Raw genomic sequence first — 20,977 nt, forward strand, 5'->3', positions numbered from 1 at the left:
CTGATGAATTGTGTAGTTTCAAGGTTATGCGTATGAAGATGCAGGTAAACATGGGGAGGGTGGGATGTAGGGATTTGACGGGTCACTCTTAGTCTTACAGTGGCGTCATCAAAATAAACGTAGTAGCATAATGCTTAAAGGAGTTGATCATCGATAGATCTTCGTGTGTTATTCTTGAAGACTTCCTGGATCGGGGCGATTGATTGAAATACTTATAAGTTCAAACGTTAGCACAGAAGATGACTCTGTTTAGTTGCACTTCGCTTTGCCGATAGATCGCCATTTTGTTGTTTTGTGTGGATATTTTGTTTTGGCGCGTAGACGCTAAACTGCGCCAAATCTTTCTAACACAAACGTTTCTGACGAATGGATTAATGCAAGCTAGACCTACGATTCTCGTTGTTTTGTTGAAGTATTCCCGCATGATCGTGCACGAACTATTTCGCAGTCACACAAACAAGGAAAGTTTGTTTTTGAAAGGGGAGGGGGAGGGGGGCGGAACGGGATAGATTAGGACGAAATTGCCATAAATCCCTATTTTGACTTTACTAAAATAGAATCGAAGGTGAGGCATGTAATCTATGACTATTTCCTACGGTTGTGCGATTTTTGTCGTTATTCAGAGGTTTAGTTAAAGTAGAAATCTAGGTTGTTGCCAACAAATTTGGTATCGGCAGCTGAAATCAAGATGGCCGCCATGCAAAATACTGTAGATTCATTTATTTTCGCAGGAAGTCAATTTCAGAAAGGAGGTTTTTAATTCCATAGTACAGTGTAATTTGATACAGTACTTTGGAGACATATATTAACAGTGAATTTGGAGTTGAAAGGTAAAAGAGAAATTGTATTTTTAGATTAAAACGAACTGTGAACACTTAGAGATTCACAGTAATCGTAATCTACAGGCTGAGTACAGCATAGCCTTCAAGTGATATTTGGGTTTCAAACTTATCTGTTGGCATCAATTTTGCATCCAGCCCTTATGTCCAGCAAATAGTTATGAAACGTTAATCTATAGTATATGCTTCAATGAAATGAAAATGAAATATTACATGGGTTTCAAAATGTATTGTTGTCATCCAGCTCTGATGTCCAGTGAATAATCATGAAACGACATCTAGAAGAGCAAGGAGAGCCAGTGTTTCCTGGTCGGCGTATGGAGCAGGGTGCAGCAGGGTACCAGCACCCCCGTATCCTGGCCCCAGCCCCAGCACACGCCTCTGTGTACGACCTGCCCACCGGTGCAGGAGAGAACATGCCAGGCAGTCTGCAGTATCCTGCTGTACAGGGCTATCAGTGAGTGGGGTTTGACTTTTTTGTCCACAAATATCGATTCTAAGTTCTAAGGTAATTTATGTAGATTATGCTCCATGAATCAAAGAATTTCCCTGTTTTATAGTTAGACTCTTATTTATCACAACATAGAATCACAAGTTTCATGAACCTTTGGATTTTAGCTGGTTTTTGTTGAGGTGGTCTCTCGCTTAAGAATCCCAAGTTTCAAGTCAATACACCTCTGAAACAAATTACATTTAACTTCAAAATGTCAGTCTATTCAAACAGTGAATTATTTACATATTATTTTGACCATGTTTTGTATGTTTCTTGAACTAATATCGTTTTGTCCTCAGGGTTGCATCAGTGAGTCAGTCAGGAGCTGCGACTCACCACTCCCACCCTGCTGTCGTCCATGCCACGCCCCACCAGGCTCAGCAACAGGCGCACCAGCAGCAGGGGCTGCACCAGGCACATGCTCACACACAGGTACAAGATTGAGTTGTACAATATTTAGCACTGTTCTTACCAAAAAGTCTGAACAAAGGAGAGAACTTTCATCATGCCAAAGACATGACCACAGTAAAGGGGTCACAATCCTCCCACTGTTAATTTTGACATTTGTAAGCCCAAGTTCCTACATATTTACAAACAAATTTTACATCCGTATTCTAATCCGTAGTCCTGTATTGAAACATTGGGAGCTAATGATATAATTTATGTATTTTGTTGTCCATTGATTTTTATGATGGTATCAATGTGTGTTTTCCTTCTATGTAGTTTCTTTATACTCTGCCAGAAAACTGCAGTTTTTTATGTTCTGCTTTCTATCGTAAGTTTTCTCTAATTGCTGTACACCTTTTATAGGCACACGTAGCCCTGGTTGGGCAGCAGCAACAACAACAGCAGCAACAGCACCAGCAGCAACAGCAGCAGTTCCAGCGACTCAAGGTGGAGGATGCCCTGTCTTACCTAGATCAGGTCAAGCTGCAGTTCGGCAACCAGCCACAAGTCTATAACGACTTCCTGGACATTATGAAGGAGTTCAAGTCACAAAGGTAAGGAGTATTCTGACAATAGTTTCACACCCATCTGAAACCTGCAAGCCTAGTAAACATGTAGGTTTTTAAGACATGCATTTCATGACTCTTAGTAGTAATCTCTCTCAAGAACCTACTTAGTCTGTGTCACACAATCTCTTGCTGCCAGGGGCTGATAGGGCTTCCTCCCCAAGATTTGTGGAAGAGAGACTATAAGTGTGATTTAGTGTGGCTAAAACTCTCTCTGATGAGACAATGCTTTTAAGCAAATTGTAGACGCTTGTGCTAAGATACCAAGAAATCAATGAAGAAGAGGATGAAATACTTGATTTTTACTGATTTTTACTTGATTTTTCAAAAGGAATTCATGGCATATGTACCTTCTCCTCATTCCTTTCAGTATTGACACTCCCGGTGTCATCAACCGGGTGTCCAACCTGTTTAAAGGCCACCCAGACTTGATCGTGGGCTTCAACACCTTCCTGCCGCCGGGGTACAAGATCGAGGTCCAGACGTCCGACGGACAGGTGAGCGTAAGCAGCCCCGGGGGAAACACGACGCTGACTCACGCTGGGATCCCGCGCCCACAGACACCAGTCATGACTCAGCAACAACCTGTGCAACATTCGGTAGGACACCGCATTATATAGAACAACAGGGTTTAAAACAGCACTCTAGTTGATAGAGTTAAGAAACAATGGCAAAGAATAGACTTAGAATACAAACAGTTTGTTGGTGTAGTTTCAACATCCAAGTAGTAAGATGCTCAATACATAAAAACTCAACAAGTAGACTTTTCAACCACCTGATAGTTTTCCTTGGAACTATAGCAGAAGTTGCCGTCCTAGAATCTCATGTTATTGACATGCCATGTTCATAATTTTGGCGACACCTCAGTGGTGAGCCCAATAGTAATTGTTGTGTGTTTGGATAGCCAACCCAACAGCAGCCTCCCAGCCAGAGCCAGGCGTCGTTCCCCCCTGTACAGCAGACTAGTGCAGGTCCCACCATGGTCCAGGCACCCCAGCTCAGCTCATCACCTAACACACAGGGCAGCCAACCTGTGGAGTTCAACCATGCTATCAACTATGTCAACAAGATTAAGGTAAACAACAACAAAGTCTGTTTTTTGAAAAAGTTATTATTGTGGATCTAATACCATATGAAATTCTGATTATCTGTTACAGAAAAATAAAGTTGTTTTATAAAAATTTTCCAGCCACTTTTGTTGTATTTGAAATATATACTGTAAATGCATTTAAGTTCGTGGGGATTTAATTTCACGGTAGCGGGAAAAATGACTTTTCGCGGTGGTTTTAATTTCGCTACAGTCTAATACCATAATAGAAAAATGTTCGCAGTGGTTTTAAGTTCGCCGTGAAGTGGTCGCCGTGAAAACCGCAAACATTAATCCACCGCAAACATTTCTGCATTTACAGTATGACTGTTGTCCCATCTTGATGACATTTGTTATTTCAGAACCGTTTCCAAGGCCAGCCGGACATCTACAAGGCTTTCCTGGAAATACTTCACACATACCAGAAGGAGCAGAGAAACATCAAAGAGGTAAACTACACCATTTTTGGCAATGCCTCAGGGCAGAGAATTTTTTTTGGCATAGTCAGTACCAGATAGAATAATACTTCTCTTATTATGTACTCCCATTATCTTTTCTCTTTACAAGGGAGGAGTGTTTTGTGAGACCATAAGAGAATTGAGGTTATGTTGTTGGTGTGTCTACATAGCATAAAGGTTTGTGCCACAGCTTCCTATATGGACTACATGTGTCCATTATATATAGATTGCATATGTCCATTATAGGGAACATTAATCCTTTGGTCCTTTGTGTGGTGATAACAAAAACAACTGTCAGACAGGTCACAGCAGAAGACTGGCGCCATATTTGACCTAGTAGCATCCCTTGTCAATCGGAATTGTATGCTTGTCAGTAGGGGTGGGTACCGGTTCGATGAATATCTCCCATTCACAGGTTTCTTGGACAATTAGGTCCGGTTTAGATCTGGACCTGGACCTGGACCATACCCGAATCTGAATTTTCTGTACCAGCACCCACCCCAACAAGTTGTGAGTTGGTATGGGCATGGGGATGCAGTGCACTTGTTCCCTTTTAAGTTTCTTGTTTGTTTTGCTCCCAGGGCTATGCCACAGCCCCTACCCTGACAGAAGCAGAAGTGTATGCTCAAGTGGCAAAGCTGTTCCAGAACCAGGAAGACTTGCTGGCAGAATTTGGCCAGTTCCTCCCTGATGCCAATGCTGCAGCAGCTCAGTTTGTAAGTGCTGCTCAGTTTGTAAGTGGACATTTATTATTACCTTGTTCATTATCTAGATTTTGAAATGTAGAAAGCATAGCATAGATAAATTCTGCTAAGCATAGGCCTTTTTTTAGGATTTGACTCTGATATACTCTTCTATGACATATGACTGTATGGTGCAACTGTAAATACTGGTGGCTGGGAGAACTCTTGTTAACATGAAATTTCATTTGTGTTGGCATAGCCTATTGAAGCTTTTAGCTGTCTTTCAACACAACAAGTTGCTCACCTCCAATCTTGTTGAAGTATGTCACTGTTGAATAGAAAAATGTGCTAATAATATTAGCACATTTTTTCTATTCAACAGTGACATACTAAATAAAAAGAGAGGAAAAATTTAGAATAGTTGAGTCTGTTGTTTTTAACATTGTTTCAATGACATAGAATTTAGATGACACAGTTGCTAAACTTTGGTGTAATATGCAACAATAATGGAAATAAGTATTGCTTTTGGTGTGGTTGCCTTTGATTCTAATATGTGTGTATATCTACATTGCTGTTCCTGTATGTTAAGCCAGAGGGAGCAGTGTAATTCTGTACATTCTACCTGACTGGGTGAAGATTGCCTTCTTTATGTTGACATTTTCTCAACCACCTATTGACATGAAGCTGTATTGTGTTTTGAAGGCTGCCCAACAGCGAGAGGTACAACAGAGGGAGGCACAGGTCAGAAATGACCACGGCTCGACGGTCAAGAAACAGAGCAGCTTCAGTAAGGCACAGAGAGGGAACCACGTGCGCCGGCCGGGCGGGCCCATGGGCTCCGTACCGCCCAAGAAAATGAAGACAGGACTCAAAGACATCTCCCTAGCAGAAGCAGGCAAGCATGGCACACTGACAGAGTTTGCCTTCTTTGACAAGGTAAGTGTGTCTTGTCAATAACATTAAAGAACAGAGACGAGGGAGCATAAAGATTCATGCATGTTTTTAGAACTGTATCCTGCATTTTTCAATGCCACCATGCAGTACAGAGTAACATTGCCTAGTGAAGGTAGGTAAAAACAATGTAAACACTTGATTGGTTATAAAGAAATACTTTTTCTTGTTAATCATCTTCACTGCAAAGCTCTTCATTATACTTCAACAGTCAGCAACAAGTAACGGTAATAAACATTGATTTTGCAAAGTAAAGTTTAGTTTTAATTTTTGATGTTTGACAGGCCATGCTATGTTGTATGGTCACTGCTACAGATTTCTGACATTGAATGTAGAAATGAATGATTTTGAATGCTTTTTCCAGGTGAGGAAGGCTCTCCACAGTCAGGATGTGTATGAGAACTTCCTGCGATGTCTGGTCTTGTTCAACCAGGAAGTAATCTCCAGGGCAGAGCTGGTGCAGCTCGTCACTCCTTTCTTAGGGTAGGTTTGCTGTAATACTCATCCTCCCTGCCAGGGGGCACTGCTTATGCATGATGTTATGCACCAGCAGTGACAACCCAGGCAAATACTGTAATTCCTGTTTTATTAACGGTAACTTTATGTTCACGGTTTTCACGGTGACGTCTGTGCCGCGAAGTTATCATTGCCGTTAATAAATCATTCGTCTTTCGCCCCCCTCCCCCTTCTCCGCTACCATCCAAGTACTTAGAACTAGTACTTACTAGTACGTTACGAATGTCTTATCCATTCACACAACACACTTTCAACACGCAACGATCGCCACAATAACAACTCAAACACAAATTCTCCTCAAGAAATAAAACATTTATTCTACAAGCACAAAATTGTGTCATTTCTTTTACTTATGTTCATGTTTACGTTACGATAACATAAACCGCTATTTTGTTGACATCGCCGCTAGCAGGCAGCATGTGTACATTTACAAACTAAAAAACTACTACAGTGCCATTCAAGCAAGGAATTACTACAGGATCATCACTGAAAGTACTAGTACTAGTACAAAAAATGACTCGTATATTGGTACAACTACAGCTAGCGATACATAAAAAAAATGTTACAAAATGGCGGTACCCAAGCCAAGCGTTAGACAAAGGAATTTTCAACAAAGTCGCGGAATTTCAGGTGATGAGTACAAATAAACCAGCGAATTTACTGAAATACCAGTATGTTGTAAAAGTAAAAGAAAGATACAAGCACTGTGAAATTTACGGCAGCATAGGATTACTAGTAATTCTAAGTTCGATTTCACTTACGGCGTCACACTGAGAAAACAACAACAATGGCGGCCTTCTTCTTAAACTTTCAAGGATTCAAGTACTAGGAAATACAAGGATTAACTAACAACATTTTTACAATTGGTATTTGCATGGGTTATTATACATAATATTGCACAACTTACAGCACATGATAAAATCACTGTAATGTGAAATTTAGTAAATTACGGCAGCATAGGATCAATCCTAAGTTCGAATTTTCAGTTACGGCGTCACATGAAAACAACAAAAATGGCGGCCTTTGAATTCTTCTAAACTTTCGACAGTACGTAAGTTACGGTAACGTTACATGTGTAGAACTAAAGGTATCAATGATTAACTAACAAACATTTTTACAATCCGTATTTACATTGGTAATTGTACAGAATACAAGTACTAGTATTACAACTTACAGCGGTAACTGTTAACGCACCTTCTCCACGGCGGCTTGGATTCCGGTGCGCTGCCAGCCTCGGAGGATGAGGTCCTTCTTGCCGCCCAACCTGTCCATCGCGCCGAGGAGCCAGTTGGCGTGGAGAGGTTTCAGGGTACTGAGTCTCAGATCAACCTTGGCATCGTCGATTGTGTTCTGCTCGATCTCCTTCGCCACTGACTCCGCGTAGTAGGTCATGAAGCTGGACTTCATATCCTTCTTCAGTGCGTCGTTCAGACCGCCATCTGCGTCAAGCGGCTGGAGCTCGCCCGTGCAGCTCGCCGGCACGAACACCGGGATGACGTTGGCCTCTTGCAGCTTGGTCAGGACAGATTCAGTTCGCTGTGCCTTATAAACGTCGAAGATGGCCAACCCTTTCTGGTTTTCCTGCAGTCCCAGTCGTTCGCGCTGGCCAGCCATGTAGGGTGAGATGATGGTATCCACATACCGCTTCATGCTCTCCTCGGTCGACCAGTGGGAGGGGGTGTGGTGCACGTCCCACTCCTCGGGGAAGGGGCAGTTCGGGTGACAGGCCTCGGTCTTCTCCTGGTAGAGGACCTGGGGAGGCAGGAGTTCTCCCGCCAGGCTGATGGTGAGCAGGGCGGTGATCTGGCGTTTGTCTTCGAGTCCCACCACCGCAACCTGGCGGGATCCAGCCTCCTCTAGCGTCCACCCTCCCACCGGAACGATCGGCACTCCCGTCTGATCCCAGTTCACGATCATGTCAGCCGGAATGTTGTGTTTGCGGACCGCCTCCTGGATTCTGGCGTAGAACTCGTCTCTGGTTTCTTCATAGTCCGTTGGCAGCTTCCTGGCAGCTTTTGTCGCCTTTCTCTGAACGTACTTCATACGGTTGAGCAAAGAGTTCGCCCAGGCTTGCGTGATTTCGATGGGCCCGCCAAACTCTGACAGGAGGCTGCGGTCCTTCTGCAATACGATACCCTTGGCGGTCGACATGACGAGGCAACGGTTGACCACGCCCCCGCTGTCTCGTGTGCTGCGGATGAATTTCTGCACGTCGGCGTCCAGGTCTCCCAGCTTCAGTGGTTTCCCCACGTTTTTTCTGGGGAAACTTGCGATGTCGTTCGTGCCCTGCCGCTTCACTTCCTTCTCGTAGCTTCTTTTGATGGAGCGGGCGGTGGATTCGTTGATCTGCTTCCCCACTTCCTTGGACATCTTCTCGGCCGCCTTCTTAGGGCCGATTTCAATGCAGAGTTTTGCAATCTTCGCCCTCGTTTCTGGAGTGTACTGCCCGTAGCTGCCACGTTTCCTCTGCGGGCTGATGGCTTCCCTCATCGCCTTCTCCACTTCCTTATTGACGGCGGCAGTGAGGTGCGGATCGTTGGCGGCTGCAGGGAGGGATTGGCCTTCTTCAACCAGCTCAGCATTGTTTCGGTGTTGTCGTCGTCTCTCGTCGAATTCACAAAGGAATGAACCAGACATGAGTCCGGGTCTTGATTTATAGCGTGAACGTCTGTGTTGTCTACAATTGTATTTTTAATAATAATAGTATTAAAGTCTTTTGAAGCAACGCACAAGCGACTCTAAAACCTATGAAGCTACCGCCGACGCGCTGGGGGCGCACAGGTAGATTGTTTTACAAAAGCTTCTACGCACCCACCTGTCTGTTCTTATTTATGTTTCCTTCACACCTCGGTCTGTAAATTACCGACCTGGCTAGTGTTTTATTTATGATTCATTCACACCTCCGTCCCTTTCTGTAAATCCCGCGGCATAGCCGACTTGGCTGTTGTTCCTTTCACACCCCAGTCAAGTTCTGTAAATTACCGACTTTCTTTTGGTGAACCACCGCGAACATAGAGTGCCGTTAACACCTCATTTTTTCTCACACCGCGAAATTTTGCTACCGTTAACATAAAGTGAATTACAGTATCCTACTTTGGGGACAGTTGCCACTGGCTAGTTGTCAGCCAATCAGGTATTCCATTGGCTGTTGTTCCCAGCTAATTTACCAGTCAATCACCTTGTCACTGTCCAGCAGTGATATGATTGGCTTGACCAGTAACGACAAATACAACAACATCCTCTAATGTTAAAAAATCATCTCACTAAGAAGAAAATCTGTTTCTGTGACAAAAGGTATGTCCTAAAAATTTATGCACTCCTATGCTATGATTATGCTATTTTGTATTGTGAATCCCAAATCTGTCTATTAAGAAAAGAACTTATTAAATCTTCCCTCCAGAAAATTCCCCGAGCTCTTCAACTGGTTTAAGCAGTTCCTGGGGTATCAGGAGTCAGACCGTATCGAAGCTCTCCCCATGAAGAGTGAGAAGGGGTCAGAGGGCAAACACATGGAGATAGGTGAGTGAATCTTTATGATATAGTTTTATACAGACTCAGGTTGTTGTTTGTTGCTAGTTAAAGTCCCTCCGCGCCAGATGGTGCATAGGGTGGCACCCATCCCCAATTCGGAAACCCTCGTCCACACAACTTTTATTTTATACAGTCACTACAGCAGGGGGCTAGTCAACGCATAGTGGTGTGTTTTCTTTTCCAAATGCTGATAGCTAAGCAGAGCAAGCTGTATGTACCATTTTAAAAGTCTTCAATATAACTCAGGCCATCACTAGTTGGGATCAAACTCACGACATACCGACTACAAGGTGAACACTCCACTACCCACTTGGCTCAGCTTGTTGGTACAACCCTATCAAATAAGCAAGCAAACATTTTCGGCAGGCATGGATTGGTAATAATCGATAAGTTTGGGATCACCAGGGGAACACCATGGGAACACCATGGATGATGTCATGAAGTGTGTTTACCTGTCATAAAAAAGGGAAAATAGAAAGTTTTGATGACATGTAATGTATTTGATTGGTTGTGTTCCAGATTATTCCTCATGCAAGCGGCTTGGCTCAAGTTACCGTGCTCTGCCCAAGTCCTTCACACAGCCTAAGTGCAGTGGCAGAACAGTCCTCTGTAAACAGGTAACTGTGAATCTGCAAATATATGCAGCATCTTCAAGTTTTCATTTTAACTTCTGTTGATATATGTCCATAGTGTTGCAGTGTTCTCGCCAGGAATTTTTCACAGCGTCGGACCCAGAGCCCCGGTGGGGGGACCCCCGGTGGGGGGAAGCTCTTGCATTTTAGGCTATTGAAAAGGCTTATTTTATCATTTTTTTAGGGCCATATCTACGATAATCGCAGCAGTCACTTAACTTCTCTTCAGCAGTTTGACGTAACAATATTTCGGGTCAAAGCTTCACAGACAACTAAAAACTTATAAACAACAAACTTTACTCAGCTCAACAGTACTTAAAAATATTGTCCTGGTTGGCATCCGAAGTTGAAGCGCTTGTTTATAGCGCTAGTATCGCTGTTAGCAGCGGACTTTTGTTGACGGTCTCCCTGCGTCGCCGCCTCGCCGTTAGAGTTTAGACGATATTCCCACGGACATGATTCAAGAAAAAATACCCGGTAAAAACCGCTGTTCCGCGTCAGATTCCATTCTTTAAAACATGTGGGACTCGGTGTTACAGTCTAATAAATATTTCGTAGAAGCATCGCTGTGGGAAAGAAAGTCCAAGGAATGTAATATTACGTAGCATGAAGTTCGCTGTAAACTTGCACACGGCACATGACTGAAACTGTAAACAACAGCCGCGTTTGATTGATAGCCGGCGGCCCTTTGATCAAATCGGAAAGATGCCGACACTGCCCTGGCGGTTTGTGGGCCACACGGGGCTTGTCGGCGAAACTAACGCCCGGGTTTTACATACAAACTTACGATGGTTTGTATCTTACGAATGCCGATACAAAGAGCTTCAAATTTAGAACAGGAATTTTGGGAAAGCGACCCGCTCTTGCTCCAGAATTATGTCGGAAAGAATTGATTCTATTTCCCGCGCTGAAATAAAAATTACGCAACTATCGGTAACAGCCTATGTTGGTCAACCGAGCTCCCCAAATAAGGACATTCCACAGGAACTGGCTGTTCCGGGGAGGGACCCCACCCCACTGATCACTCGCAGCACACGCGCTACTCATTTTATATTTTTTGGGGGGCACGAACGCAGGGCGGCACACGCAAAATTTAGAACAGGAAATTTTGGAACGCGACCCGTTCTTGCTCTAGAAATGTGTCAGAAATAATTGATTCTATTTTCCGTACTGAAAAAGAAAGACGCAACTGCTAGTAACAGCCTCTGTTTATCAATGCCGCTCCCCAAATAAGGACATTGGCGGGAAATTTTATACACATTGGCTGTTCCGGGGAGAGATCCCACCCCGCTAATCACGTGCGGGCAAGGCCCACTGGCGTCTGTGTTTACATTTCCGCGCGCGGGAACGCAAGGGGGTGGGAGGGGCTGCGAGACAGCGGTACAGCGGGCCGGTGCTGTAAAACACCTCCCTTCGAGTTGATAACTTCCTGAAACAGCGAAGGCGTGTGCTTGGCGCGTGCCTATGTATTTTTACTACGATATTTTTCTTTTATTCCCCATTTTTTTTGCCGCTACGCTGGATGAAATAGCAGCGTAGCGGGCTTTTTACAGCGTCATTTTTCCAGCCCACAGCGTATCGGCCCACTATGCTGAAAAGGCCTGGCGAGAACACTGTGTTGGTACTACAATTGTAAAAAAATACAGCATCAGTGTTCTTGCCAAGACCTTTTCATCATAGCTGGCCCATATGCTGTGATTTGGATCCCCTTCATGTATGCTGTGATTTGGATCTTTATGCTGTATTTCAATGAGTGAAGGGGCTTTTCAGTTGTTTTGTAGCAGAGGTTAAAAAATGGCTTTATCTCACTAAATTTGGCCCTCAAAATGCAGCAAATAGTGTTTATGATGGTGTTGAATTAAAAGATTTTCCGGGGGAGGATCTCTCCAGACTAATTACATCACACCTGCATAGCTTACCACGTGGCTTTGCTGCACTAAGATGCCCCTGTGCTGTGAATAGACCTTGGTGAGAACACTGAGCACACTCTTAATTTACACAATGTTGCAAAAGTCACAGTAGTATAGGGTAGAGCTGTGTAAATCAGGTTGGTGAGAGTGACTAGTAAATGTTAATAATCAATGTCCATCTCAGGTGTTAAACGACACGTGGGTGTCCTTCCCCTCCTGGTCTGAAGACTCCACGTTTGTGACGTCCCGCAAAACCCAGTATGAGGAACACATCTACAGGTGTGAGGACGAGAGATACGAGGTACGTTTGTTCTTGTTCTGAGTTGTGTGTTGGATTTTATTGGAAATATGACTGTAGCATGGCAGTGAATGCTAAGTGTTCCCCCTGCCTTCAGAGCCTGGTTGGGCATAGTCTTGACATGTGAGACTTGTGCAATGTTGAAGTAAGCCATGCTGGCCACATAAGACTTGTAATGACAGGGAAAGTAGTAGAAAACCTACCTGTAGTCTATGTTGAATGAGGAGGATATCACTGACCATGAGCTGCCCCCCTCCCACAGCTGGATGTGGTGTTGGAAACAAACCTGTCCACCATCCGTGTGCTGGAGGCTGTTCAGAAGAAGCTGTCTCGGATGTCGTCGGAGGAGGCCGCCAAGTTTCGCCTGGACTCCTGTCTCGGAGGGACATCAGAGGTCATCCATCGGAAAGCCATTCAGAGGTAACCAGGACGTTTTCATTGGTATTCTGATCTTACAGTCTGAGAACAGATTAATCCAGAGGAGAATACTTTTTTCGATTTACCATTGCCAAAAAAAAAAGAATGGAGGAGATATAGATATACATTGTAGTTTGACCTTGTATAGTTGTATCTTTCTCTGTAAATGGACCATGATTTGTTTTTAATATTCAATGTAGCTTAACTGTATTGTACCATTGTTGTAATGAAATACAAACATTGCCTTGTACAGAATATATGGAGACAAAGCTCCGGATATCATCGAAGGTCTGAGGAAGAACCCAGCTGTTGCCGTACCATTGGTCCTACGCAGGTTAGAAATATGATATTATCTGTGCATGGCACAACAGCTTTTCTAGAACCTATTTCTTGCCATCTTGTCCTTGATTTATATAGTAAATATAGTTGCACTTGAAGTACTTATTACAACATTCTGATTGGATGGGAGTGGCTTTGTTGGTCAAGTGTTTAGGCTGACAGGCACTGATCATTTGGCAAGACTTTGAGTCCTTTAGAAAGGAACTTCACTCCAACAAGGTGTAAAATGTGTACGTGACTTTGGTTGGAGAGATAAAAGTGTTCGCCGAAGAGGGATGGGCCACACCTCACAATAGCATGCCCAAGGTACCTATGATTATCAACCCACTGCCCCTATGGCCCCAAAATAGGCTATGAAACCTTACCTTTATTTTCATGATCTATCAGGCTGAAAGCTAAGGAAGAGGAGTGGAGGGAAGCCAAGCGTGGGTTTGACAAGATCTGGCGAGAACAGAATGAGAAGTACTACCTGAAGAGTCTGGACCACCAGGGCATCAACTTCAAACAGACCGACTCCAAGGCACTCCGCTCCAAGAGCTTCCTCAACGAAATCGAAACCATATTTGATGAGGTATGTGATCTTAAATCATTTTACAAATACTCTGATTTGAACTTAAATATCTAAAATAACTTGTACTGTAATTGGTTCTGTAAGTGTTTTTGTTGTCTGAAAAATGTTGTTAGCTGGAAAAGAAACTATTGCTCAAGTTTTTGGCAATGCCTAAAGGGCAGAGCCTTTTTGCACCTGTTTGTCCCCCACTCCACCCCATTCCAGTTTTGGATGGTAATCTAAATAAAGTAAATTAGCTAACAACTCACATGTATGCTCACACTGACAGAGACAGGAAGCAGCGGCAGAGGGCGCCGGTGACGTGAGCGGGGCGCACATCGTGCTGACGTACCAGGACACGGGGATCATGGACGACGCGGCGGGACTGGTGGTGTACCACATGAAACGGCAGACCAGCATTCACAAGGAGGTAGGGCACATTTCAGTAGGTCTTGGTCAAGTACAAAGTCTCTACATCATGTTCAGTTGTGTATCAAGGAAGGACCCAAAACAATATTTCATGAAACATTCAGTTGAAATACCAACAAAATAGAAGAATATAATCTAAAGATGACTCACTAATTGATTGAATCTTTCTTAAGTGGTAGTCAACAAGAAGTCGATATTGTTATGTATTGTTTAGAGGATGGGTCTTCCTTCTATCTTCCTTTTTATAATGTCCACCCTGCTATGTGCTGTATGAGAGAAGATATTCTTTTCTATTTCTCCAGGACAAACAGAAAATCAAATGGCTGTTGTACCAGTTCCTGCCGGACTTCTTCTACCTGCCTCGAGGCAAACTGAGCGATGATGAGATGGAGGACAGGGATGATGGTGAGCCAGTCTTCTGTAGTTTTACTTTAAAGAACAATAATCGTGAATGTGTTTATGTGTGTGTGTGTTTGTCTGAGTATGATTTTGCATGTTTGTGTCTGTGTATGTCTATTTGTCTATGTTCATCTGCATCTCCATCCCCGATTGCCTTATAAGTGCAACATGATAATCTTTGATATTTTCTCTTTGAATTGCAGATGGTGAGGCTGAAGCCTGTAGGAACCTGGCAGCCCTGAAGCAGGCCATCATCAGCCCCCCTCCACTGTCGACTATGGGAGCCAAACCTCCGCTCAGGGGACTGGACCCGGTAAGAAACACACAGTCATGTTCACTGCTTTCTAGGTCCCAAGAAAGAGTTGCAAAGTATCACACACTCCATACAACATATATCCTAACCATATCCCAGATGGCTGACCTGTAATCATGTAGATTTGTCTTTTTATGAAAGTTAATCTGTGTTAGTAATCGTAGTTCAGAGCTAAAATTTCTTCTACTACAAAAGTATACACGGATCAAATTTACAACAACCACTGTCGCCTTAAATTTGTCTTGTTGTGTTGGACATTGCTTGCTTCGTCGTCTGGAATTTGTATTGCAGGAGAATTGTGGAATTCCTGTGTGAGCGGCTGCTGAAGGATAATAAGTAGTGAATGTTTGTTTGTTTGTTTGTTTGTTTGTTTATCAGGACGGGTGCTCTCTGCTGCTGGGGAACAACAACTGGTACCTGTTCCTGCGGCTGCACCACATCCTGTGTGAGCGGCTGCTGAAGGATAATAAGTAGTGACTGTTTGTTTGTTTGTTTATCAGGACGGCTGCTCGCTGCTGCTGGGGAACAACAACTGGTACCTGTTCCTGCGGCTGCACCACATCCTGTGTGAGCGGCTGCTGAAGGTGTACAAGCAGGCCATGCTCATCGCTGAGCAGGAGGGCAGAGGGCAGCGCCGCCACGAGTCAACCGCTGTGGCCCTGCGGCTGAAGGCATCCTGTAAGAACCTTTCTTAACAACTTTTGAGAGTGAAATTTCTTGAGTTGGAGAACAGTTTGTTTCCTATTCTTAATACGTAATGTACCAATTCATATGAACTTTCATGCTTACTTGAAAATGTCAAACAAGCTGAAATTGAAAGAAGTCTGATTTGGCTGTTTGTATAAAGAGCTGTTTTTTGTACTCGCCCTTTTTACCACGTCATAATTTTGTTGAGTGTGTTCTGTCTTTATTTGCTCTGTGCTTTCTATCCAATAACAGTAGTACGGGCAATTGGTTTTTTTCTTCAAAACTCCAGGCAGCAATGCTGATTTCCACTGTCACTTCTTACAAAGAAATCACAACATTTTGAATATGTGTTTTGTAGTTTTACCATGCCGCTGAATTGTTTATACTGTACCCCATTTTTTGTTTGAAACATTTTGAAATCTGTAACCGACAACTTGAATCAGCATGGTGTTGTGTTTCTTCTTCAGCTGACATTGACCCAGAAGAATACTACCCTGTGTTTCTGGAGATGGTGAGGAACCTGTTAGATGGAAACCTGGAGCCCACACAGTATGAGGACCAGCTGAGGGAGATGTTTGGCATCCATGCCTACATCACCTTTACTATGGACAAACTCATCCAGAACATTGTTAGACAGGTAACAGTCATGCCTACATCACCTTTACTATGGACAAACTCATCCAGAACATTGTTAGACAGGTAACAGTCATGCTTACATCACCTTTACTATGGACAAACTCATCCAGAACATTGTTAGACAGGTAACAGTCATGCCTACATCACCTTTACTATGGACAAACTCATCCAGAACATTGTTAGACAGGTAACAGTCATGTTACATCACCTTTACTATGGACAGACTCATCCAGAACATTGTTAGACAGGTAACAGTCATGTTACATCACCTTTACTATGGACAAACTCATCCAGAACATTGTTAGACAGGTAACAGTCATGTTACATCACCTTTACTATGGACAAACTCATCCAGAACATTGTTAGACAGGTAACAGTCATGTTACATCACCTTTACTATGGACAAACTCATCCAGAACATTGTTAGACAGGTAACAGTCATGCTTACATCACCTTTACTATGGACAAACTCATCCAGAACATTGTTAGACAGGTAACAGTCATGTTACATCACCTTTACTATGGACAAACTCATCCAGAACATTGTTAGACAGGTGACAGTCATATAGAAATCACATGATGTTGATTTCATACTCTGATTATCTGCAAAACATGAGATGTTTGGATGTGAAAGAAACTTGTCTCACAAAACTTTGCCAAATATATTGCCATGTGGGTTATGCTCAATAATGATAACTAAACAAATTGATTTACTGGAATGTAAAGAATGTTGGATATGATTTTGTTTCTCCAGCTGCAGCACCTGGCATCAGACGAGGTGTGTTTACAGCTGACAGACCTGCACCTGCAGGAGGTGCGGACAGGTGGCCTGCAGCCGTCCGCAGACACAGCAAACACGGGGCAGGTGGAGCTGGCCTATCAGCACAAAGCTGAGCAGATCGTCGCAGATGAGAACCTCTTCAGGATTGTCTATGTACGTACATGTGGAAATGTTTACGGTGGTTTAGCTCTCCTGGTGACCCCTTCTTCACAAAATCATAACAGCAGGAATATGCAAGATCGTTGTATAAGTACTGTAGACAGAATTGTCTGACTGCAAAAAATACTGCAAAAACCTCCTATCTCCTCCTACTGTGAAAACAATGTCCCCACAAAAAATTGTAGGTGATAACTTCACCCCTACAGAATGAAAATTTCTTTTTGGCTTGTCAATGGGTGTATGTGTGTTTATCAATATTCACAGTGCAGAATTACTATACACTGCTGCTTTTTTTTTCATGATACTGGACGGATTGCAAAGCATTGATAATGGCAAGAAATTCTGCCACCTCTCATTGCCTTGTTTTACTGTATTTTACAGATCCCTGCTGCGCACAAGCTGACTCTGGAACTACTGGACACAGAAGGGGACCAGTCTGATGACCCTGTGGAAGTGGAGGTACAGAAAAGCACAAGCAAAATTAATGTAGTTATTTATCTTGTTATGATAAATAGGGTCAGTTGGTAAGAATTTCTTTGTTCTGTTTTTTCTTCTAGATTTTGTTCTGAGGTTTCAAGAATCAAATGCAGTATTGGTATGATTCATGAAACATATTGATGAAACAAAGGAAATATTTTGAAGCGGCTGTTGCCTAAGTGTTAATTTGACTCTTCCATGTTGTCCCTGTTCTGTAGAAGTGGTCGGACTATGTGGATAAGTATGTGAATAACGAGACTCCAGTTGCACCAGACCTGCGACAACAGATGTCCAAGAAACCAGTCTTCCTGCCCAGGTTAGTGTGTGTGTTGTATAGTGTGGGATTCACTTTGAAAATGAAGATTCACTTATTCAAATAGTCTTGCAATGTTGCCTATGCTTTAGTACACCAACTAATTCCATTAGGAACATATTTTTGGCTACACCTCATGGTGGTCCTCAGACATAGCAGAAAAGATTTTTACAGTTTTGGGCATAAGAAAAGTGTGATTGTGACTGTAGTATGTAACCTGAATTTTGCCATGTGCACAGAAACATCCGTCAGACTCAGAGACAGCATGCAGAACAGGAGGGACCTGGTGATGAGGTGGGGAAGTGGGACAATCCACTGGGAGGGGTGGAGGTGAGAGAATGTGTACATTCATAATCACAGATAACTTTGTTGTGTCCTTGTTACTGTGTGTATGCTTTGGTAGAGGTAGTTTGTACTTTGCCATTTCATTTCTGAAATCATGAAAAAGTTCATAATCTGTATAATGCAATGATATTCGAGCTGCTGTTAACGATATGAAGGATGGAAAAGCATGACTGTAACAGGCTCTGCTGTTTTCTTCTTTTACCAAATACATGTCATAGATAGGGCATGATCTTTCTTGAGTATGTTTGCTCTTACTTTTGTTTAGGTAAAGGCAAACATGGAGTGCAAGTTCAACCTGAATTCTTACAAGATGGTTTACGTCGTCAACTCTGAGGACTACATGTATCGGCGCACAGCCATCAGACGAGCAAGAGAGGTAAGTTCTTTTGTTTTTTTACAGGTTTTAGTTCTAGCCAGGTCTTGTCAAGTCTATGGTTTTCTCTCAACAAAGTTTTGCTGCATGTGCAATGTTTGATTCTGTCTGACTGACATGCATTGTCAATTCTATTGGTCTAGGTAAGAATTAACCAAATCCAGAATGGACAGAATAGTCCAGTGACACTAAGCTGGTGCCAATATTATAAAGATGCAATGTACATAAAGAAAATACTTACAGTAGTGAGGTGGTAATCATATTCATAAACGTGACTAACAATGCTGGGATCTATGAAGAAAATAATGTAAGGTACCACGAAAGGTGTCCATATCGTCTAGGTCCTTTCACTGAGGTGGTCACTTTACCGGTACAGACTACATTGTATGTGTTGCACATTGTAAGGCATGTGTACTGAAGATGCTGCATGTTTCCTGTCCAGTCTCACAGACAGGTGTTCAGGGTCATGCACAAGAGATTCTCTCACTGGTGGAACAACTGGCAGAAGGAGCATGTCAGTCCTGCTGAGGAGGCCCAGACTCAGGTGAGTAGAGAACCGAACTTAGCCATACACTCCCTACCCCCCACCCCACCCCACTCTTTCACAGGTTAGAAACTGTTGGGCAACAGTGAAGGCATCAAAAACATGCCAAATTGTTTACCAATTGCCAGACCAATCATCCAACATTCTTTCCCCTGTTGTAGTAGTCATTACCACTTAAACACACTTACTACTTGTTCTTACCATATGCAGTAAAATAGAAATAATTCCATACTAATCAAATGATTTGTATGACCTTTGGAAATCCATGGTTACTATACATTTTGCAGTAGGAGGGAAAAGAAGGTTTTTGTGGTGTTGTAAATTTGCAGCTGGAATAGTCCTGTAGTCCAGTAGTACTACTAGTACATTGGAAATGTGTGTTCACTGTGTCATAAATTTTCCAGGGAGAGGTTACTGAAAGCCAAAAAAAGAAAACTGTTTCAAGGTTTTCAGAAAGCATAATTCTCTCCTGTCAATGTTAATGATACATTATTAGCAACAAAAAAATACAAAGACTTTAATCATTTCATGCCATTGGTAACGAGCTACTGCCGATGGATGAATGGACATGAACACAACTAACTACAGAAGTCTGCCATCTCTGACTGTTTTATTCTTGTTTCCTGTAGGACTGGTTGTTGGGCCGTGTGGATGGCCTGGTGCCCTGCCAGACCTCCAGCCGACCACAGGCCATGGAGAACTGTCACTACACCAAGTACGTGGTGGAGTATGGGCCCCAGGAACAGACGTGAAGCTAGTCTATTCAACAGTCTTATCCCTTGTACATAGAGCATAGACTTAACAAAACCAACGAACTGAACAATACCAGAACACAAACTCTGATAGGTTTATTCAACTTTTTAGGAAATGTTACCCTACAAGACCACTCAAGGGCCATTTAAAACCTACTCTATGTGGACAGGTGGTAAATATTGACAGGATTCGTAATGCTTGTGTCGAGGAAAATATATCTAAAGGATTACCAAAAAGTGGTCACATTGGCCAGGTGGTCCTTGTGTAGAGTCGATCACTTGTATAGCTTCATTATTGTCCATATATCACAAAAAAAGGACACTGAAGTTGTAGGTACTTCAGTCATTTTGTTGTGTTGTAATAGTTATCCATCCCTGTCTTTCTCAGTGGAGATACAACAAAGACAGTAACAGCTGGCAGTTTCTATTCCCAATGTGTTATGATCCATTCCAGTTCTGTTTTAAAGTATCTTTAGACTTGGTGGAAGATGTATAAAGGAACATGATGAAGATAGTAGGAGACATGGGCACACAGCTGTAAAAATGTTAAGAAAACCAGTCATGTTACTACAAGTATTGAGTCAGTTAGATTATGGTAGATCTAAGAGTAGAGTTTCCAAGTGAAAGTGTTTATTAAATGTAAGAAGAATGAGAGTTGGAAAGTAAGGTCCAGGACCATGTATATTCCAGCATATCTTCATGTACTTCAAGCTTATTAAAAACAAAGAACTTTTATGCTGTTGAAAGCCTATGGTCATGTAAACAAGATTTTTGTGTGAATATTTTTGCATTTTGCGACTTGCAGTCGCAAAATGCCTTCCGGCCAGTGTAGTCGCCGTTGTGATGTTGAGATGAACGGACCTGTTCAATCCATGCCAAACATTTGTATACCTGTTAAAACAGGCATTTCTTCAACATGTTCGCACTAGCGCAGTGGTAAAGTTTACGCATTCTAAACCAATGCACCCGGTTCGAATCCGGGGAGGTAGATTTTTTTCAACTTTTTTTTTTCTTTTTTACATCCATTAAAATACTAATTTTTACATCCATTT

General features: G+C 42.8%; 1 protein-coding gene across 2 annotated transcripts; it reads left to right on the forward strand.

Moving 5' to 3' along the window:
* Window positions 1-154: 154 nt before the first annotated feature.
* Window positions 155-20,671, forward strand: LOC118412275 (paired amphipathic helix protein Sin3a-like). Of its 2 annotated transcripts, none has more exons than XM_035815029.1 (28): window positions 155-226; window positions 1,084-1,296; window positions 1,632-1,764; window positions 2,143-2,333; window positions 2,716-2,944; window positions 3,250-3,420; window positions 3,795-3,881; window positions 4,472-4,624; window positions 5,276-5,509; window positions 5,889-6,007; window positions 9,441-9,559; window positions 10,091-10,188; window positions 12,298-12,414; window positions 12,674-12,831; window positions 13,082-13,162; window positions 13,555-13,738; window positions 14,007-14,147; window positions 14,449-14,551; window positions 14,749-14,858; window positions 15,359-15,536; window positions 16,013-16,182; window positions 16,936-17,115; window positions 17,503-17,580; window positions 17,817-17,914; window positions 18,151-18,241; window positions 18,522-18,632; window positions 19,072-19,173; window positions 19,803-20,671. In XM_035815029.1, the coding sequence occupies exons 2-28, from the start codon at window positions 1,106-1,108 to the stop codon at window positions 19,923-19,925; spliced, it is 3,750 nt and encodes a 1,249-aa protein (XP_035670922.1). In that variant the 5' UTR covers window positions 155-226; window positions 1,084-1,105; the 3' UTR covers window positions 19,926-20,671. The 2 variants fall into 2 exon arrangements, with proteins under 2 accessions (XP_035670922.1, XP_035670924.1); XM_035815031.1 differs by having other exon boundaries at window positions 4,472-4,606.
* The last annotated feature ends 306 nt before the right edge of the window (window positions 20,672-20,977 follow it).

Source organism: Branchiostoma floridae, chromosome 3 (genome assembly GCF_000003815.2).
Source record: "Branchiostoma floridae strain S238N-H82 chromosome 3, Bfl_VNyyK, whole genome shotgun sequence".
NCBI classification, from domain to species: domain Eukaryota; kingdom Metazoa; phylum Chordata; class Leptocardii; order Amphioxiformes; family Branchiostomatidae; genus Branchiostoma; species Branchiostoma floridae.